This window comes from Seriola dumerili, unplaced genomic scaffold (assembly GCF_002260705.1).
Source record: "Seriola dumerili isolate Sdu_G_001 unplaced genomic scaffold, Sdu_1.0 BDQW01001124.1, whole genome shotgun sequence".
Taxonomy (NCBI): Eukaryota; Metazoa; Chordata; class Actinopteri; order Carangiformes; family Carangidae; genus Seriola; species Seriola dumerili.
In genome coordinates this window covers 4,052,264-4,073,951 of record NW_019175379.1, presented here as the reverse complement: position 1 = coordinate 4,073,951, position 21,688 = coordinate 4,052,264, and the positions used below count along the sequence as shown (strand labels likewise).

At 40.5% G+C, this 21,688-nt stretch overlaps 1 protein-coding gene across 1 annotated transcript in view; it reads right to left on the bottom strand.

Moving 5' to 3' along the window:
- Positions 1-2,074: 2,074 nt before the first annotated feature.
- LOC111237822 (cadherin-12-like) overlaps positions 2,075-21,688 on the bottom strand; it is a 90,357-nt gene continuing 70,743 nt past the window's right edge. Inside the window, exons 8-12 of the mRNA XM_022767081.1 lie at positions 16,854-16,990; positions 13,323-13,444; positions 7,961-8,081; positions 6,307-6,558; positions 2,075-3,351 (exon numbers count right to left, since the gene is read on the bottom strand). Of these exons, the coding sequence (XP_022622802.1) occupies positions 2,840-3,351; positions 6,307-6,558; positions 7,961-8,081; positions 13,323-13,444; positions 16,854-16,990 (1,144 nt within the window). The 3' untranslated portion in view covers positions 2,075-2,839. The remainder of the gene's footprint in view (positions 3,352-6,306; positions 6,559-7,960; positions 8,082-13,322; positions 13,445-16,853; positions 16,991-21,688) is intronic.

Below are 21,688 nucleotides of genomic sequence, written 5' to 3'. Positions count from 1 at the left end.
TATATTGTGCCAGTTCTCTCATGTTTATGCATAGAACGGCAGCCACCTCACTCCCACACCCACGTTCCTCCGTTAGTGCTGATGTCTCTGTTTGGTCTGTCTCTGCAGCCACCAGACATGGTGAGTCATAAGTAGTGTGGAAATGGTGTGTTTTGGGAAAGGCCACAGAACAGCGGGGGGGTTTAGTCATCAAAATGATACTCACATGGGTCTGCAACTAATAGAGACTAAACTAAGTGCAGCTGAGGCTGATGGGAATATCATTAGTTCAGCAGCTATTTAGTCATAAATTAAAATATTGACATTTTGACCTGATGAAAAGCATAGGAAAAACTGGAGCCAATGATTTTCTGTTGAGCCATCAAAGTGGCAATCTGGAAGATTTGAGTCCTGGTTGATTTGGCAGTACCTGTAGTTAATGGTGGTAACTGCAGATGTGGTTTAATACTACAGGGGGCAAGCAAAACTAACTATTGTTGTTTTAATAAAGAAGTTAGACAAGCATGAGCATTTTTTCCATCATTCTGTTAGAAACCATGACCCGATTTTATGCTGCACACAGCAGGAGTCTGCGAACAGCAGGGCACAGTGAAAAGCGTTGGTTAGCTGACTGAGAAGTTGGAGGTGTACCGCCTGTCGCCTGCAGCTCTTCCTCTAACACCTCACCGCGGCCGCTCCTTCTTGTTTCATTACACCCTGCAGTGTTTCAGACTGAGCCGCTGTCGGAAAAATGCCGAAAATGGCCGTTGTCTTGTTCTGTAGACGAAATTTCGATGGACGTTAACAGTATAAAACACATTGCATTTCCTGTGCCTGCTAAGTTTTTAGCAGGAAGCTGCGGCAGTAGGAAATGTTCGGTTCGAATTAGCAGTAACTTAATACAGGATTTTTTTCTGGGAATGTCGCTACAGAAACACCCAGTTCATAATACTGCAATACAACATGACCGTTTTAAAAATGAATCATGTGATAGTGCTCTCAACTAGGGGAGATCATGGTCATGGTTAAAGTAAATGATCCATCCCCAAAAACCTCCCTCAAACAGATGTCGTGCCATAACATCATATGGTTCCATCTTTGCTATTAAGAGCAGAGAGTTTCTATTATTAGTCTAGTTTGTGCCATGGTATACATCTCCTCTTTAGTACCTATTTCTGTTGGATCTCTGCCAGTTACAGACCATCATAACTCAAAATGACGGTATGGGTGTAGAAGTTAACTTTAGTCACTGTTGTTGCTGCTGCTTACAAGGGTCATAGATTGCTTAATGTCCAGCCTTGAGGTATACCTGTTGAATGTGATAGCGAGAGACAGAAAAGGGGAATCACTTCACATCCATTGGTAGACACTCTCTGTATTGTATGTCACTGCTTTGGCTTTCATCCAGACCTTCCATTATGTCGTCAGCAGACCGTGGCAAGAAAGGTCTGAGGCACTCTATTCAATGACTGGGGAAATAGGGCCATTTTGCTTCCTTACTGAAGCCTCAGTGTGACTTAGTAATTCTTGCACTTTGATTGCCTTTCTTCAGCGTGCCGATATTTAGCAGAACCAGGAAACACTCCCTTTGAAAGCATTTATTTGTTGATTTGTCTGAAGAAAACCAATCAAATGTGAAGTAAGTTCTCTCTTCAGGGAAGGTTGAGCTGTGTTGTTGGTGGGATTAGCGGGGAAAAAAAGGTGCAAGTTAAATACTGTCATTGACTTCATTTGATGGTACATATGAAGGATATGAAAGTTGGTAATTGAAAATAATGTGTTAGAGGTTATTGGTGGTTGTTTTTTGCATATTCACTAAGCCGTTTTAAACTTTTTACTGAGATTTTTTCACCATTGACTAAAAAGATTCTGGTAATTATACTTTGTGTACCTGTACCATTTGTTAGATCTAGCGTGGTATAGCCCATTCACACTGACTATCCCAGACAGTGCCAATGCATATGGTACATTTTTAATCAAATGAGAAAAGTGCGTTACTTTCAATATTAATACATCAGACAGAGTGTGAGCCAAACAAGAAAACACAGGAAGGGATTTTGTCCAAGTGTGGTTTATTTAAGAAAACAGTGTTTATTACATGACTGAACTGCAGTATTTAGCCCTAATTTATCTTTTTACAACTCTAGTACAAGTCTATTCACAGGACCCACATAACAGAAACATACATTTTCATGTGGGCCTTGATTAATTACAAAATTACTTGAGTGTCTCCAAAAATAAAAAATACAGATCGATGACTGAGAGATAAATAGATAAATACACAAAAAATCTAATCAAACTCAATCAGCCAATAAATAAATAGAACAATAAATAACATTCAAAACATCTTTGGCCGAACTCAGGCCACTTCATAATCCCCAACAGAGTTGACATTGGTCTTGGTAGATGCCTGGGCCAGTCAGAGCACAGTACTGTGTGCTGACTCAATCAGCTTAACCTATGGGGTTCTAAGGAGCAACACTGGATATGTGGCATGAAATAGCGAGTGAGAGAGAACAATTATATTGAGGCACTTTTAAGGATGTTGTAGGAAATGACAACATTTCCGTTTGTATGTGTATTCCCCAAGAGGAAACAAATTGTAAGACGAAACAACATTCAATTTACTGACAATTGAACGGCTGCTTTGCTCATCATGTCAATCATGTTACCGTATGTTCCCTCGATTTTTACAATTTTGGGACCGAGCATGGTAAAGTACCACATAAAAAAAGAAAAAACAATGAGCTTGAAAGAAGATGAGAACAGATAACATGGGAGGAAAACAATGCTGAAACGCTGTGTGTCGCCAACCAAAAGAACATTGTTACATACTTGCTTTTCGAGTCTGTGAATAACATCAATGTGTGTTCTCTGTGGTTGTTGAGTCCGACTGAGTTTCTGACTGTTCCCCAAATATCCCTGCCAATGTCTTAAAGCGGGGCCCCCAGTCATTGAGGTAATCATAGTCCTCCTCGAGGTCTACTGCAAGGGACTCGATGGAGCTGAGCGACTCGGCCACAGAGCCGTCGCCCTCGTAAGCATACGTGGCCAGGGAGTCATAGGGAGGGGCTGAGTTGTCCACGTCGTGCTCTTTCAAACGCTGGTTGATGAAATCTCGGATGTCGGCGCTGTCCTGCGACGCAGCCGGCCTGGGATCTCTCTTCATCTCGGGTTTGACGTCCCTGCGGAACAGGTTCTCTTTGACAACCTTGGGATTGCGGAGTGTCCCCATGTCAAACGCGTGCGTGTCCTCCTCGCCCCCTCCTTCGTCATCATAGTGGATTACATTATCCCGGATGTCCTCTTTGGATGACATAAGGGTTTCCTTTTTCTTCTGCCGTCTCAAGCCCACGTAGAGGACCACAATAACTGGGGGATCAAATTGAGAGAATTACATATCAGATGACAGATTAAGATTACTGTGTGCACTACCTGTGAGGAAAGAGGAGACTCTAGTAATCATGGTGTTGGTGGTCTGAAGCTCAAAAGATGTCAATGTATTGAGGTATTTGGTCGACATTTTTGAGAGGTTAGACATTAGTTCTTAGCCAATCCTGGCAGGGATGGCAAGATGTTTGGACAGATATTCATAAAGAGGATCAAGCCTACGACTTTGGCAGTCCCCTGACATTTGTTGTAGTGACACCATCATGTTGCCATTTGTGGTTTTGTGTGAAATGCTTTTACAATTAATTAGTAAATCATTTGATTGATTGGCCTGAAATTTGGCACAGATGTTCATGTCCTCCTCAGGATGATCAACAAACACTTGGGTCATCCCTCAACATTTCATCTAGGGCCGTTATCAGGTCAAAAACAGACGTATTCATCCCATGCTGTGGTTTATGGCAAAACCTTCAATACTAATCACATTCTCATAAGCCTCAGGTGTTTAGTGCTAATTAGCAGATGTTAGCATGTTAACACGCTAAACTAAGATGCTGAAAATGTCAGTGTCAATGTCATTTTAAGTATGTTAGCAAGTTGGCATTAGCAATTAGCTCAAAGCACCACTACATTTATAGGTACATCCTTACATAGCCAGGTTGAAGACTCTTCGTCCTGTCTACTGTAGGTTAAATGTTAGAGTAAAGTCAGAGTAAATGGAATCCTGTTGAAGCAATATAGAGCATGCAACCTTGATATGTGCAAAAACAAATTTAGCCCAGTTTTCACCTACATGTCTAGACATATTCTGACCTGCAAATCAATACCTACTGGGATTTGAATTGCTATTGTAGCACACAACAAATAATTGCACTGTTGGCATTACATACTCAGTTAGCACAAGAGCTGTAAACATTGTTGGAGGTAAAAGTGTACCGCTGAGAATACACCAAAGCGACAGTTTACTGTTTTAGCACGCATCCCTTCAAAGCTTTGCGTGAGGTTCTGCATATTTTGGGCACTGTAGTACCACTGTGTGATTTCTAACACGCAATGTTACAATAAATTTCCTTCTCTCCCTTTCTCCTGTCAGTGCAATCTGTCTCCCCCTGTCTATCTTGCTCCGTGTCCCTCTCTCTGTCTGCTTAGTGAAAAATGCAGTAAAATATGTGGTTTTCCTCTGGGTTTTTAATATACAGTTGCATCTAGGAGAAAGAGCAATGACCAGGATAAAACTGAAATCATTCAAATGAAAGAATCCAATGAATATATTCAGACTGAAAAAAAAAAACCTTGAGTAGGTCTCTTACTTTCATCCTTTTTGCATCTCACTTCCTTTCTGCCTTCCTTCATTCCCAAGTGATTTTATCTACCTGTGTATAGTGTGATAGTGTGCCAGCTCCCCCCAGTGGCACCTACACAGACTTCAACAACAGGCAGTTACTATAGGACACACTGGTTGGACACAACTTGTCACTGGGTGCACCCAATCCGTATCAGTATGGAAGAAACAGCAATGCAGATGAAAGTCTCTGTGCCGGTCTGTTTAATTTACCTCATCATTTCTTCGCACAGGAGAGCTACTACAACTGGGTCATCCTGACAAATCCTACACAGGAACTAAGTGGCTCCATGGAAATGTTCTCACTGTGAGTTCTGATTTTCTCTGCCACTTTCCTGCTCAGGGACAGCATGACAGTTTGGCACCTGCCTCAGCCCTGGGTGTGAGTCAACTCGGAGCTTTGAAGACATTTGAACACACCGATACAGCCTCAGAGTACACCGCTACAATCACCTGTGTGCTTTTATGTCCCCTCACATATAAAACAATGGAACTGGAGCTGATATTTCACATATGAATGAAAAAGGATTAATGTTGAAGCATAGTTGCAATTTCATGGATGTTCCTCTGTTAGGCCATATAATAGAGAGGGAGTGAGAGTGAGAGAGAGAGAGAGAGAGAGAGAGAGAGAGAGAGAGAGAGAGAAAAGTAAATACAACTCAATTCAAAAGGTCATGGCTAGCCTTGACTTCCACAGTAAAATGGGACCTTCTTTAACAACCGACCGTCCCACATTCACAATTCAGAAAATGATGCCATAAACCCACATTTACTTCCTCCCTGCTATGCAGATGAGTTTGGACGTTAATAGCAGGGAATTAAGGAGGGGTTTTACAACTATGACCTTGTGGGAAATGTAAAAGCTGCAGCCTGGGAAGCGACCACGGGGCAGCCAAATTGGATTTAGTTTATAGAGCCAAGCGTCCCTCCTTCCAATCTCAAATGTCTCATTGAATGACCAAAATCATATGGGTTATGTGATTATCTGCAGACTTTCCCGGAGAGACGCCCAGCCAAACTGATGGTCAGCTCAGTCTGTTTGGAATCAGTTTTTGTCAGAAATGGCCGAATGGAAATAGATCTGGTCATTTAGATGTACATTTAGATGCATATTTGTATTTCATGAACTGAGCTCAGGGTCTTGCAATAAATTTTAACTATGACATTTCGAGCTAATCAAAATCTAAAAACTGCACCAGGGAAAACTTAAAATAGATAAACTTTGGACAAAGTGAGGTTGGATTTCAAGGATGGACCTTTGCACAACATTTCAACATTTGATACGGATACATTTTCAACTAAATTTGAACGAAAGGTCAAGCAATAGTCATATCTCAACAAGAAAGAATACACTGAGGTGACAAAGCTCACTGAGATACATAACTTAAATTATAGATTAAAAGATATATTTATAGTCTTAAAAATCATACCCAGGTGGAGCAGTGGAAGGTTATTTTGTGCTTTAAGATCATGGCGGTAGCACTAAGGCAATACATGTAACAATTAGGGTTAGAGTTTCCTGTCTCCTTAATGATTATCAGTGACACTGTGCTAAAATGAAGAACGTTTACAAGCCAGGAGACAACAGGTCTCACCTAACAAGATGATGATACATAGAAGGATGGCGATCAGAGCTCCTGTGCTGAGACCCACGGGGAGAAAGATGGCCTCTGCGCTGCAAGTTAACAGGGATCCATCGGATTCGCAGCCACACACACGGATGGTAAGTGTGCCAGTGCTGCTCTTAGGTGGGTAGCCATTATCTTCAATCATCACGGGAAGGAAGTAGATCTCTTGTAAACGGCGTCTAAAGCCACTCCGCTTTGTCACAATCCCAGCTGTGTTATCTAGAAGAAGGGAAACAGAGATTTATTTTTTTAAACATATGTAGCCCTAAATTAAAAAAAAAAGATTTGTGTGGAAAGCCTTAAAGTACTGCAGCAAGTGCGTATTCCTTGATCTATACAGGTGTTCTGACCAAAGCCACAGAAAATACTCCACCCAGTCCAACCTCATATCAGTTAGACAATCCTCTGAGCTACATTACAAGTCTGTAGGTACAAGAATGAGAAAGATAAACCTTTTCAGTATCTGATAACTCTTTATGTTTGATATGAGATCCTCCGCAAATGTGCCTCTCTGAATGTGATGAAAAACTGCAACATATCAAAGACATGGCTTATCACAGCTCTCGCCATTTTACACCGCTTACTTTAAGAGGCGATGGAGCCTAACCACACCCACTACATTTACTGCCCGAAACACTGTAAGGCGTTTTCCCTCTACCTGCACTGCGAGAACTATTTGGATCTGTTGTTATTTTTTTGTTATCTCTTTGTGCAGGCAGCATCACTCCTAAGAAACAGCAGATTAGCTATGATAGATAATAGATTAAAAAAAAAAAAAAAAACAACACACAAAGGGAACAACTTGGGAAGACAGCCGGAGGTGTGAGGATGGCGAGTGGAATAGAGGTCGACAATGTATACGAGAGAGAGGGAACATGTCAGGTTGGACCTGCCTGGTTCTGTCTGCTACAGCTAGACTGTCTGACCCCTGTCAAGCTAGGTTTGTTCTACTGACAAAGCCTGGCACATTTTCTTGACAGGAGGTCAGGCATTTTAGCACACCTTGCATGTTGTGCACAACAGCGATTGTGTTTCTGCTCCCTCTCTTTCTCTCTCTCTCTCTCTCTCTCTTGCTGAACCTGTTCGCGGTGCCCATGGTGTTTTTATTTCCTGTCCCTGCCTATCAGATCTCACTCTGTATCTGGAGAGTGTGCTCGCAGGGCCCCTGGCAGTCAGGAAACTGCAAGACAGTGTGTCCAAAAGGTAAAACTGGATCAGAGGTTCGGACCGGGGCTTGTCAAGGATGGTGAATGCATTCGTTTTCCCTGGCCTCATCCTGCCATGTCCCACTTTTCATTACCGTCTTTCTGGTTAGACTTCAAAGGGCTTGGCCAGTGCTCTCTGCAGAGTGTCATATATGCCCTTATGATAAGACAACGTCTGACTGCATGTGTTGAAGTTATTTTTAGAGCTGAAACATGCCACTCTTATTGCTTAGAGCAGAAAACTTTTCACCTAGTTAATAATAATTACTCCTGAGCTTGTTGTGGCTTAAGTAGTTTAGCGGAGGAAGCTGCGTAAACTGTCACAAGGTGATATCTTCAGGCTCTACACTGTATCACACTGCACTGATTCACCATGGCACCAAACACAGCTGTTGTCCCACCATAAGGACACTTACTTCCAAAGTCCCGGATGGTGAAATTCTTGTTGTTTTTCATATCTTCCTTTGGTGATTTAAAGGAGAACTGTTGTCCAGAAGTCGAGAGATCCTGGTCTTTTGCACTGAAGGTTTGAATCACCTGTTAAAAATAAAGTTATTATTAGCATTTACTTGTCGCTTTATGTTGTAGTTCTGTCTCTCTCCTCTTTGCATGGGGTATACCGTAACCCTTTCCTCTGCATCCACTGATTTGCACAGTTGGAAGGTTTTGTTTTGAGTAGTCTTTTCAATGTCAAATAAAATTCCTGCAGGTCAATTTGTTCTGTCAGAAAATGTGAAATTATTCAACTAGTCCTGAACTGACTGCATGTCAGACCTGTCAGTGCTGGAACAAGGCAATGGATTGTTCCCTCTGTAGTTTTGGATACAGTCACTGAACACTTGATTGATAACTTGTTGAAATTTCTAGATTACCTCAACACATAGTGTGATGGATTAAGTTCATTCAAAACTGCTGGAGCTTGTTCAAGGGTCATCGACAGTTGTTTTATATTGAACTTATTTTACAGTACATCTGCTGTAACCACAGAGAAACCCACAATAGCAGAAGAAAAAAGACAGTTTGATCAATCCAACACCTACTTCAAACAAACTCCATCATTTATGTCTGAAAATGTGCAACAGGGTTTACTGAAACAAATCCTCGCCAAACGAGCATTAACCTCCACCCTGCTGGACACAGACTGCTGATTCAGCCACATCTGTGTCAGACTGCTGACTTCTTTTCCCCAAAATGTCTCGGAGCATTTTTTTTTTGTTTTTTTAGCTGGTTGTCCTGCCAGCCCAGCTGTGCCACCAGTCTGCTCTCCCCTGCTCACTGTGCTTGACCTGCTGGACACCTGATGCCCTCGGCCCAGGATCCCCCACACGCAGGAGCAACTAATCAGCCCTCCTGCCCTGTTACATCCACCTCACTGTGTTGCTCTCCCTCTCTTTCACCTCTCATTATTTGAATAAAATTCCCTGACACCAGGTGTTTTGTTGTGTTCCCCACAGCAGATGTACACTTCACACTCTTGATTTTCTGTGACCAAATTATCTCTGTGATGAATAAATCTGAAGCTGCAACCAACAATTACACTTGCACTTCATCCATCGACCTTCTTTTTTTTTTTAAAGCGAATCAGTCATGTTAGAAGTAATGGCTAATGCCCATCAAACATTACCGCAACCCAACGTGACAAAAAAACTGCTGTGTTACAGGTTCCAGGTCCAAATGTCCAACATCTTACTCAACAAATGACAAATAATTTTTTTTATTGATTTTGCAAATATTTTTGAAAAGCCGTTTCAAAGGCAAGAATAAATACGGAACTGAATGAATATCAAATTTTGGTATATGTCACTGGCTTATTAACTTCAGTACTAAAATAACACCATTTGTTGAATTTTCTAATTGCAATATTAGTTGCAATCCATCAACTACAAATGCTCTTTTTCTCTTTTCAAAGTGCCTCCCACCTCCTCTCAATCACAAGGAGAGCAGCGCCTGCTGCTACTGCTTATTATGTAGTGCTTTTGTATATGTGAAATGGCTTTAAGTGTACTCTGATTTTGCACTCGGCTGCATTTAAGTTCAGCGAGATAAGAGTGGCAGCTAAATGGTGCAAATGTAAATGTAATTATTCCGGCATAACAAAGTGATTGAGGTGGTTAGCAATCCACTGTGTTATTATGTTTTTTTAAAAAGCAAAGGAAATAAATTAAAGAGCGGGGAACATATTATAGCACTGGTTGTCCTCAGTATATCTAATTCGTAGAGCTCCACAGTAGTAAATGCTTGTTGTACGTTTCCTTTGTGGCTGCGTTTTCTCATTTCACACTTGACCAGTTGACCGGTCGGGCCTCTGAGTACAGTAAATAATAAAAAAAAAGGAAATATTCCACTGTATTTCTTTGCCACAGCACTGACCTTTTTTTCATTTGCAAATCTCACTTATGCCTTATGTCCTCTTCCTGCTCTTCCCACACATTCAAATGAAAATAGTCGGTTCCCTCTCTTGCTTGGCAATGTCCTGGATAGAGATTATTTGCCACGGGAGGTTGTGCCACAGCATGAGACACTCCAAAACAAGTGGGTTGTATGCTTTTTGAGCAGTTTGGAGTACAGATAATCATCAAGGGAGAAATGTGATGGATTTTTACAAGTGAGGATCTGCAATTCTTTATCATCCACCAGCTGTGCGCAACACCTGGTGGAGTCACGCTGTGGGAACACTGGAGGAAGGAGTGTATTCTGCACTGGAGGGCAAGGAGAGGAGAGAGGAGCGGGAGAAGAAGCGGAGGGGAAAGAGGAGATAAAAAGCAGGAGATTAGAGCAAGTGAGTAAGAAATAGGATAGAAGATTAGAAGACGAGAGGAGAGGAGAGACGGTGAGACTTTTAAATACAAGGCGCGTGTTGTATGATGATTGCAGCTGACCTGAATATCTGGCTGCAGTTGTCTAGTCTTGCAATGTTTCTGCTGTTTGCCGTTTTTGACTTTTTGTACTTTTCTTAAAGTAAGTATTTTTCTATAACTCAATCAGCTGAGTGGATTAAATGTTACAGACCTCATTTGTCTGATGAATTGAATAGCTCAATGGTGAAGTGTTGAGCAGAGGTCATGCAATTGAATATAAAGAACTGTTGATCCTGAAGGCCCCTGAAAACCTGGTTTCTAATTCAAGTGTTTCTCTATAACTTCATGATTAAAGATCTCAAAACCTAGTTTTAAAATATATAAAAATACTTTGCTTTGAATAATAATTTGTGTCTGATATGGTTCAATTAATTAGTTTTCTTAAAATTGCATCTACTCCTCCTGACTGGAAAATCCAGAGTCTGCGGATGTAAAAATTGTTAATTTCAAAAGTTTAACTAGTGGACAACAAACGTCTCCTACTTCAGTGAGAAGTCTCTGTGAATGTGCGCTTGAGGCTTGAAGAGTTCACCCCACACTTGTGTGTAAGCTGCACACTGCTACACGATTGTTTTCCAAACTCAGTGTAATGTGACAAAACTACATCACGTTTTAAACTCAGACTTAAAGTGAGCACACAGAAACCGACTTCTTCAGCAGATGAATGTAAAAACAGCCTTCTGGTGTAAAACTCCGCACAAACTTCACTCGGCTCAGTGAAGGGCAAACATCCAAGTGAAGTGACAATAAGTAAAGCACGTTTTTTGAGACGACAGGGACTTGAAATAGGCTAAAATGAAAGTCAAAGTTTGGAAGAAAATTGTGCCAAAAAAGAACTGTCAGCAGATTTTGGTTCAAATGTTGCTATATCCTGATTGGAAAATTTAAGTATATGTTGACAGGTTTTTCCACCGCAGCTCTGCACCCATCAAAACAGTGAGAAGAGCAAGGACAGATTCAACTAACCCAAACTTTGGCAAAAATGTTGTGCTTATGTAGGACACCATTGTTGCAAGCAGCTGAATGAAAGAAAAATGTTATGAGGGCCTTTAAAAAAAATGCTTTTTCTAAGTGTCTCGACTTGACTTTGAAGGCTGAAAACATGGCAAGGAAGACAGCGGTGCCTTCAAACGGAGAACACCGCCGTTGTTTTGATTGTAACGGGTCTGAGGACTGGCAAAACATCCTCAATGTGATGAGGAGTCTACAGCAATTTGATAGACTGCCACAAAGAAGCTGTTCCCTCACAACGCTAACTGCATATAGATGCTAGTTAATGGGCTAATTTACAGGCACAGGTGGTTTAAAATGCAGCCAGGCAAATTCTCCACAGCATCTCAAATATATCATCTGAAACAGTGGCATGTCGTCAGGACCAGCAAGGCAAGCAGCACTTGATCAGTTAAAGCTAAAAATAGACATTAACTAGAATGTGGAAGTGATATGTCTCCTTACACCTTAGAACAGCGGTCTGACCCATAAAGGATCTAATATGTCCTGTTTGCATTCATCATGTAATTTACTGCCCTCTAGCGGCAGCAGTAGGCTATTGTCTCTGGAAGCTAACTTCACTACCAGCTGTTGCATTTATCATTTTTCCGTCATTTTCATGGGTGTGTCCCGTTGACAAAGTCTGGGGCTTGACAAGAAGAGGGGGGAGCAGCATGTATTTAGATGTTTGTGCATGTGTATTGAGGATAATCCTGGTGACTAGCTATAGCTAGCCACAGACAAGTGTGGTAGCTGCCCTTGACTCAGCTGCCACTGTTCTGAGATCAGTAATGATATTGCACACATTATTATGTATGAAAACTGTACTGGTGCATTAGAAAAACAGTCTTTTCCTAAGTGTTAAGAGGCAGCAGCAGCAAATAAATTAGCACATTACACTGTGATTAATCATCTCAAATCGTTATAAGTGGTCGTAATACTTTTTGGTTATCACACTAATATCTTTTCATTTCTGTTAATCAAGGTGTAGGCTTCTCTGTGCGAGATCTGCAGTAAGTTTGAGAAGTTTGCGACAGCACATCAAGGCAGGAAAATACAGGATTTTGCATTGTCACTGGAGCGTGTCATTATCAATTAATGGGAAATATTTCGAAGATTACCATAAAGGTGAAATTTTTCTTCTATACTGGATATCTGATATGTTTACTGTCAGTTCAACTGAATAATCCCAATACTTCGTCAACCAGGAAGGAGTGCAGAAAGGTGGAGATGTCCAGGCGGAGTGCAGCAAAATCCAGGAGAGAGACAGTCAGTGCAGGAAACACAGGCAGCACAAAATCATGAGATAGGACAGGCCTCGAATTTAAGAGAGATTTTCTACTGCTACTGTCATGAAAAGGTGTGTTTTTCACTCTGGTCCATTTGCTGGTGTAGTAAACTGTTGAGTCGTATGTCCAGATGGTGATTTGTGGGCGGAACAATATGACACAACCAGTTCAAGATTTAGATTCATACTCTGTGCTGAGGCTTATTCTGCTAAATCCCTTGAAATGAAAGGTTTTATTCAAGTGACCTTGAAAACCCACCCTCTGTTAGGTATCGATGCAAAAGCTAAATGTATATGCGGTATTTACTACAGCAATACGGTGCTCCAAAAAGCAGAAAAAAACATCACTACATTTTTATCTCCACACACAAGCAAAATCAGCGTTTATTTCTGCCTGAGTGTAAACAGTGACTCTATGTCAGTGCTTGTATAAATCAACACCTTTCAGATTCAATTTAGCACCTTTAGAGAGATTTCAACAACCACCTTGAAGCCATATCAGCTCTATGGGAAGAAAAAACAACACTCCAATCATCCGTTGGCAACTCACTGAAAAATCAACACGGTTTAACACTCGAAGATTCGCTGTGTGTAATGCCATGAGCGTGTGAGAGGCAGGGCAAAGAGTACATGCTAACATACCTGTCCCATTTTAGCGTTTTCACACACAAAGGTCTCATAAGGACTGGCTAGCTCAGGTGGGAACTCGTTGATGTCCAACACGTGAACGGTGACGGCGACCCGACTGGTCAAGACTGGACTATCTGGAAGAAAAAAAAAAGTTTAAATAAAGCACAAATGTGCAATCAGGACTGGACAGTGCAGAGAAAAACACAGGAGTATTTTTTTTTTCACAGCACTGACATCATGTGGATTTCTAAAGCAACACCACCTTGATGATGAGCCAAAGCACAAAGGTTTATCCCTGTTGAAGCAGGGTGGCCGAGTGGTTAAAGAGGCAGGGTCATGCACGAGTGTCCGGTCAGTGTCCTTGAACAGATGCTACACCACCCAGCTGCACGCCCATTATGAGACGCTCCGCTTAAATGCTAACAAAACCTCAAATGTGTGAACATGTTGATGCATAAATTGCCTCGGGACTCTGCTCTGCTGCTTTATGACGCTTTTGATTGATGATGAAAAGGAGAATTAAATAAAAAAACACACAATAAATGCATTACATCCACTGCCTACAAATAAAGCATGCCTCACATTATGGTATATGGCTCTACAGAGAGGATATTTTTTTTTTTTTTTACTCTGTTCTGTTATGGGTTTTAGCCATAAGATGTGCAACCCATATTAATTATAGTGTGAAAGCCCCCTTGAGAAAGACTAACTGGAATCCAGGGTTGTTTGTTACAATGGTCCCTTCACTGCAGGTGCACGGCGCGGAAATGTTCTTTTTGTGTGGAAGCCCAAGTAAGGTAAACTTTATGGATTTGATGTGGGAATAGGCTTTGCTTTTCAGTGGGGGGCTTAGCGCGTACTTGTTTGTGTGAGTGCAAGCGCATGGGTGCGTAGGTGTGCAGGTTTGTGTGTAGGTGGGTGGTTGAGAAGAATGCAGGGGGGATCTGTAGAGTCGTCTCACGGGGATTGGAGACGCAGCCACGGCTCAGTTAGTAACCTGTCTCTGACCTTGATGGAAAAAGCAATCTTCCCACTGAGGTAAAAATGACACTGAGCATGGGATTTGCTGCTTTGCACTGACAGAACTACTAACATTAATGCTCGGCCAGCAAAAATACTGATCTTTTCTGTCATCGAGGTCCTGAATACTTTGGCCTTCAAAAAGTTGCAGCAACTTCAAATCTTGCCTATCAATGAAATCTGTGAAATTTGTTTTTTTTCTTTAAAGTCTTCTGGATACAAGAGTTTATCGTTTCCTCCTCCTCTCATTTCAAAAACTCATCTTCTAAACTGTTGACCGACTCTCAGTACATCATCAGTGATATATCTTTCAGCCCACTAGATGGAGCAATGGTATAGTGATTATATTCAAATCTGACTAGCATCAGCATTTCAGCCCAATAACACATGCTCTGCGTATTTTATTAAATAGATTCCTGTGTTGCCTGCTTGAGTGGTCAGCCATAAAGTTCCTTGCCTTATATTGCCTTTCTGCTGGATATTACTTTTTTAATGAAGCTCATTTTAATAAAAAACTCCCAATCTTTGCAAGTCATCAACCACAAATCTATAAAGTGTGCTGGAAAACGGAGATAGAAAGATTTCTTGTGGATAACAATCTGTTAAAAGTGAACCGGGGCCAGAATACATAAGCAAACTCACAACACAATTGTTGTGTGAAACGAAACTCAGTTGCTGTAAACAGATAGAAAGTGTGCTTCCTCAATGCCTCCTGCCAAGGTTATTATTGCGCTTAATAGATCTTTCTCTCCCTATGACTCCTAAAAATTTGCCACTGGGCTTAAATGCCAAAAAGCAAACCGTTAATCTAACCCTGGCTCTTATTTAGCCCGCCTTCTGCTGTGTACTGTGTCTCATGAGAGCAGCACACACTGCTCTCATTTTGCTGCATGACTGCAGTGTCTAGCAATGACCGAACAAGTCTCTGTGGCTTTGTGAAGTGAAAAGTCTCCAACTCAGGTGCTGTGCTAATAATTGCAGAGTAAAAGAAGCTTTAGTCAAGGAAAATGTCATCCGACAACTCATATTGTTAGATATTTTATTCCGAGTCATAATTGTGAATAAAAGGTGTGGGTGGATACATTTTGAAAAGCAAAAGCAGCAAGGACACAGTAGATGCCGAGACAGGTCAAATACGGAGGTGAGCAATAATTTAGTGTTTATTGAAAACTGCTGTGAACTGCCAACTGAGGCTGCTTGAGACTGTAGAAAACACTTCCTTTGTGTGCCTGACCTCTCTTCATAGAAATAATGAATTATTTTTATGGGCATTAAAAGCCTCTTTGCTCATGGTTTAAAATCCAAATAATGGACAGACAAAATCCCAACGATGATAATAGAGTGCATGGCAGAGGAGCCACAAAAGCAATGCAATACTCTGAACACAAAGTTCTGCCAAATCTCACTCAAGGTCAAAAGCAGATTTGAACTTACAAGTTGGGACGCACACCCTGGGGGTGCTTTGTTTATCTCTATGCTTCCTGCCATTACTTTTTAAACAGTTTTTTTTCCTTTTCTGCCATGGGGGAAATTGTCTCTAGACAAACATTGGCCCTTCGAGAGGGGAACCAGAGAGGTCACAGAGGGCTGTTTCAGAGGCTGATGTTGGGGAAAGGTGATAAGAAAGGAGTAAAATGTAGGTGGGCGAGGGCAATATGTGAAGAAATACTGCTCTATTCCTGCGTCAAGTATGATCAGCCTTGTAAAACCATCTCCATCTCCCCCCTCCATCCACACTGCATCCTTTCAGCTTACCTCATCCTTGACACTTATACACAAAAGCCACACAAAGAAGCACACACACACACACATAGAAAACAGAATTAGCATGTCACTGCCATGACCTTGAGGGGAAGTGAGTAATATCAGTTTCCAAGGCGACAATGACTCAAGTTTTAACAGCCCATATTTCACAGTCTATCCTAATGAATATACAGCGTGGGTAATTTTGATTGAGCACCAGCCTGCCTCTGGGATAATGACTTTGACGGTTCTTAGCAGATTTGATGACTTGATGACGATGGATTTGCTTATTTATCCGGAAATTTGCTCCACTTCCTTCATAAAAACATAATTAGCTTGATGACATGTCTTAAAGGCACGGCTCCACATTAGCTCGCTCTTCTTCAGTTTGGCTCACAACATGCTGTGACGCGGCTGCATCTGCTTGCTGTAAAACTCTGGAAGGTTCACATTTTACTGCAGTGTAAGTAAAAGTTGACTCTGGCAAGAAAAGCTCCCTTCCAATGCCAATGTCATCAAACGTGTAAAAAAAAAAAAAAAAAAAAACGGCAGTTAAAAAGGAAAACAGAGTTGAGGTGAGTGTGCTAGAGGAGACAATGTCCTGAAGATACATTCTTCCGGGAGAGCCATCATGGTTTATAGTCACCTATAAACCTTTCCAGCAAAATGGGATTGAGTATTGACTTGAGTAAAAGTGTGTTAAATCCTTCACACAGATTATGGCGGGGGAAGGACAACGACACCTGCATGAATCACATTGTGTTTTGTTGTCATACTTACTAAGTTTGGTGGCCACGACGGAGATATTGTGCTGCGCGATGCTCTCTCTGTCAAGGAGTTCGTTTGTGGAAATCGTCCCCTCCACGGGATCAATGTCAAAGTAGCTGTCCAAGTCGCTCTTCCAGTCAATGGAATACCTGAAAGAAAATGTTTGTTTAATGGCATTCATTTCCCACATAAACCAGAGAATTAAACCACAGTGATTTTCCCTCTGGGCTCATGTATTTGAATTAGGCGTAATATAATGTTGGCATAGCCTTCATTACTCATTCTGAATGGTCATTTCCAGAAAATGTGCTGAGGATTGCATATATATTCCAATCTAGTAATGGGGCACATGCACTATGGCCATGCTGAGCAAACGCTTTTCTTGAGAACACAAATGAATTTGAAGCACTGTTGAAATCATATCAATCTTTCGTGGCCGATGGAGAATCAAAAGTTTAAAATGTTTTTTTTGTTTTTTGTCTGTGAACAGAGGGGAAGACGTCCTCTCTGTGAAATGCATCATCTTTGGTCTTGCCCAGTCGCTCTGAGTGCAATACAAAAGAGATCTGAAAATCAAACGGCATGCCATTGTCAGCGCCATTCATCACAACATGGTGTTTGATCTGAAAAGGCGATTTTTCATTAATAATTTGGTCATCGTCGGTTGAGTTCCCACAGGAGAAAATATGTTGTTGTTTTCGTCTTTTATTCCCCTTCACAAGGAGGTCAGAGGTTGGGGGTTTAGTGCCTTGCTCTTGGGCATTTCCACATGACTGATGCTTAATTTCTCATGGGCTTGAGCCTGGGCCTTTCAAATGAAGAACAGCCTCTCTATGCCATCATTCTGCCATTTTTTTTTTCTCTCTTTCACATGGCGAGCTATTTGATCTTAAAAGGCTATTTCTCATTAATATTTATCATGCTTGTTTTTTACACTATAGAGCCTCAAACTGGACTTGACTCAGTCATTAAGTGAAAGAGGTCTAGTGTACACTCAAACACCCAAGTTTTTTTTCTGTAATGAGAATGATAATAAAACCACTTCAGTAGAAATATTTTACAAGCTTTCGTTCCATCAGATTTTCTGTTTCAACTCTGATTTGTCCACGTCTTTAACTCGGAGTTGCGTGCAGCCTTGAAGTGAACATGATCGTGTCCAAATAGCTTAGTGTGACTTTCTTTGATAAATATTACAGTCAAACTCCCATCAAGAGTTCAAAAGATCAATGGTTTGCAATTTTACCTCAGGGCAAAACGTTTTTTTTTTTTTTTTGGAGGGGTGTTATTGGAATCAAGCTGCGACTGATGTATATGTTCAGAGTCGGTATGGCCTAGCGGTAAGAGAGACTGCCCCATTACCAGAATATTACAGATTAAATCATAAACAGTGTATGTGAATGTTTTGAAAGTTCCTTGAACGAGACAAAAAAAACCCCACCCCCAACACCAGCTCACTCACAACCTCAAGCTAAATGGCAAAACTGTTTCAGGAACTACATTTCTTTATAAATAAATTCCTGTGAGATATGGAACATCAAAAATGTTTTACTTGTAATTGGTTCAATCTCTACATTATCTTTAAAGAGAATAGAGCTAATCAACAGCTGTGAGAAAGAAATTACAGATCTAAAGAGTCTACTTAAGCTCAGCTCAGTACTAAGAGCTGCAGATATGAAAATTAATTACAGTTTTATCTCCCGCCTTGAACTGCAGTGATGTTAATTCAGTCCAGTGAACATTGCACACAATACACAAGGTAATTTAAGAACAGGGGAAGGCATGTATGAGTTTATTTTCCAAAGTCATTGATTTTTAGAGTTTAAGCTTTTGCTGCTGTAGTTCCTTTAAAGACCAAGACCATTGTGGCTCTGCTGTGTCTTGTGATTTGTGATATTACCGTTTTAGACTGAGGCCAAAAGTGCAGTCTTTAAAACTCATTCAAACTGTAGGAAGCTCTTTAGAATTGTCCAACAATGCAGTATTCATGATGCCCTTTTGTTTCCCCAGAGATAACTCGGCACTATACTGCTAAATAGCAAAATCATTTGAGTCTAAAAGCATAATTCCCTATGCATGATGGGTCACTGGGTCTATTGTTTTGAGGTGAAGAATGCAAGGCTTCCCTCTGAAGGCACACAAATGAACAATGTCAGCTGTGATATTGATGAATATTTAAAGTGCTGTAGACAAAGTGGAGATCCACAAGAGTGGAGGGCATAAGATTTTTGTTGTACAAATCTCTGCTTTTTCCATTCTTTTGTTTTCCCTGGAATAAAATATTAATAATAAAACAACTCCATGCAACAGGTATTGTTGCCATTTATGTAACGCTTGAGTGATACATCTTCGAAGAACCATTACTACAAAGAAATCTGCCTGAGCAAAAGCAGCTAATAGATCTTAAAAACAAAAGGGTTCTCATACATTTTTAATAATGCACTTCTTTTGTCTTTGTCTATTGTTATCTACCACTCAAGTTTTATATTAGGGTAGCGTGTGCGTATGTATTTGTGTGGTTGCAGGTGCATGGTAAGGCAGAGAGACTGAGAAAGAAAAGGAATGACTTGCCCTGAGTATAATTCAGACAGATCTATAAAACCGAGCAGTGATGTTCAAGCGTCTCACCTAATAATTACCAAGGAGCGACCAGCGATCGACAGTATAGTGCACTGTAAAAGTATTTTGTTAAACGCTTTATTGAAATATGAATTTTGTCTCATCAGGATTCATTAATGAGGTCTATGAAAACAATCACATATAAATCAAAACCTAAGGAATTCACTTTAATCTATAAATTAAATCAGCAGAGATTGCATTAAATATTCAGTTCCTTTGCTTCTGTGGGGCTACACTGATATACCACACTACCGCTTATATTTTTTATCATCTGTCACGTTCCATTTAGATCGAATCTATTTTAATGAACAGTGTTTTCAATGTGCAAACATATTTTGTACCGTCCAAACACCAGCTCTTTTTTCCAATCCAAGCCAACATTATTACTCTTAGCATTAACTAGTTGCTTCCTGACAGCTACGTCAGGACATGGGCAATAATAAAAACACTGGGAAAGCTTCCTCTATGTAAGTTAGTTCATTTTGATTCCCACCAAGAAAGTTGAAGAGCAGAACTCTGAGTAACACATCCACTTCACTGTCCTTTCAATTACGTCACACCACTTTGCCAAGACAGACAACACTACCAGCAAGGTGCACAGTGTTTTGCACTTGTTCTTAAAGAATATATAATTAGCATTATTTGTGTCAATCATAGATAATAATAGACAGCAATATAATGTAATCTACGAAATAAGTCTTGAAATAACTTTAAAGAACAAACCCAAGTGCATGGAAACAACTGATGACTCGTTTAAGAAGAGAAATGATCTTTTTCTGAAATCTTTTCAGGCCTTAGTGGATGTTAGCCACAGAGGTTAACATGTTGTATAGACTAATGGTTCCTAAGCAAAAGGTGAATGAGTTCCTACAGCACTAAACTCCTAAATCATAAGCTACAGGGCAAAATAGCATACAGTATATAAAACATGTACTATCATAGAAACTGAGTGTGACTTACATCCAGTGTCCAGCTGCAAATACAGTGGTTGAATGAATTTAGAATCTAAGTTTAATATAGTTTTATCAGTCATTATCAAATAAAATCCGATAATATCTTCGCTCTCATGCAGATATTACTCTCATTTTGAGAGAGCAGATATCAGGTGCAGATATGCAAATACGGGGGCCACTAATAATGTTATAATATTCTCTGTTGCGCAACATCACCAACAACTCCTGACCTGCCAAGAGATGACGCTAGCAGGATTTTACACGACAATGTCAAATGTTCTACATAGATTGATTAGTCCTCGAGCTGATGAGTAAAACTGACAATACTCTCAAGATTAAAGCCGTGATGACATTGATGAATGGAGACTGGAGACATTGACGAATGGATTAGAGTTCTAAAACCTTCAATCACTGGTTGCAGTATCACAGTACTTCTCCCGTTAGCTCCTTTGTCCTCGCAGGAGCAACGAGGGAGATTTGGTTCAATCGTAAAACCCCTCAGGATGAAGATGTGCGCTAAGATCAAGCCCTACTTCATTCACTAAAAATTTTTATTCCAAAGTAAGGATGATATGAAAAGGATTTACATAACGCTTCTTTTACCATCACACAGACATGTGGTTTCTTTCTTTATTTTGATTTTGACCTCTATATACTGCACACTATGTCTCCAAAACACCAACACTGCGATCGGAGGCCGGCCTCTTTATCGGAATACTTCAGTACAGAAGTGTGGTCGGTTTATGCATTATTTTAAGTACATTTCTTAAAATTTTACGGAAAATATACAGTAAATGATTAAATGATGTTTTTCTGGGATTTTCATGTTTGGCTTATTTGTGAAAGTCCAGAGTCAAAATTGACTTGGAAAAAAAATCCTCTGAAACTGCAGATGAATCTTTAAAAAAATTGAAAATGGATGAAATATGTATTTTTTTACCTCCACCAAGGAGGTTATGTTTTCACCTCTGTGTTTATTTGTCAGCAGAATTATGCAAAAAGTACTGAACAGATTTCCACCAAACTTGGTGGAGGGATGGGGCACGGGCCAGGGAAGTAGCCATTACTTCAGATCTGGATAATTTACTATGAATTTTTTTTCTCTGAAGTCTGGTGTATGTTGTTTGACATTGCCCCTGGCTCTTTCAGAGTGCTCTTCTAGTTCAACCAATATCATTACAAATGAACCATTTTTTAAAGCATTCTGATGTCCCATTAAGTCCCTTCAAGTTCTATTAAGGTTGAGAATTTGAACTGTTTACTTAAGACATTGAAACT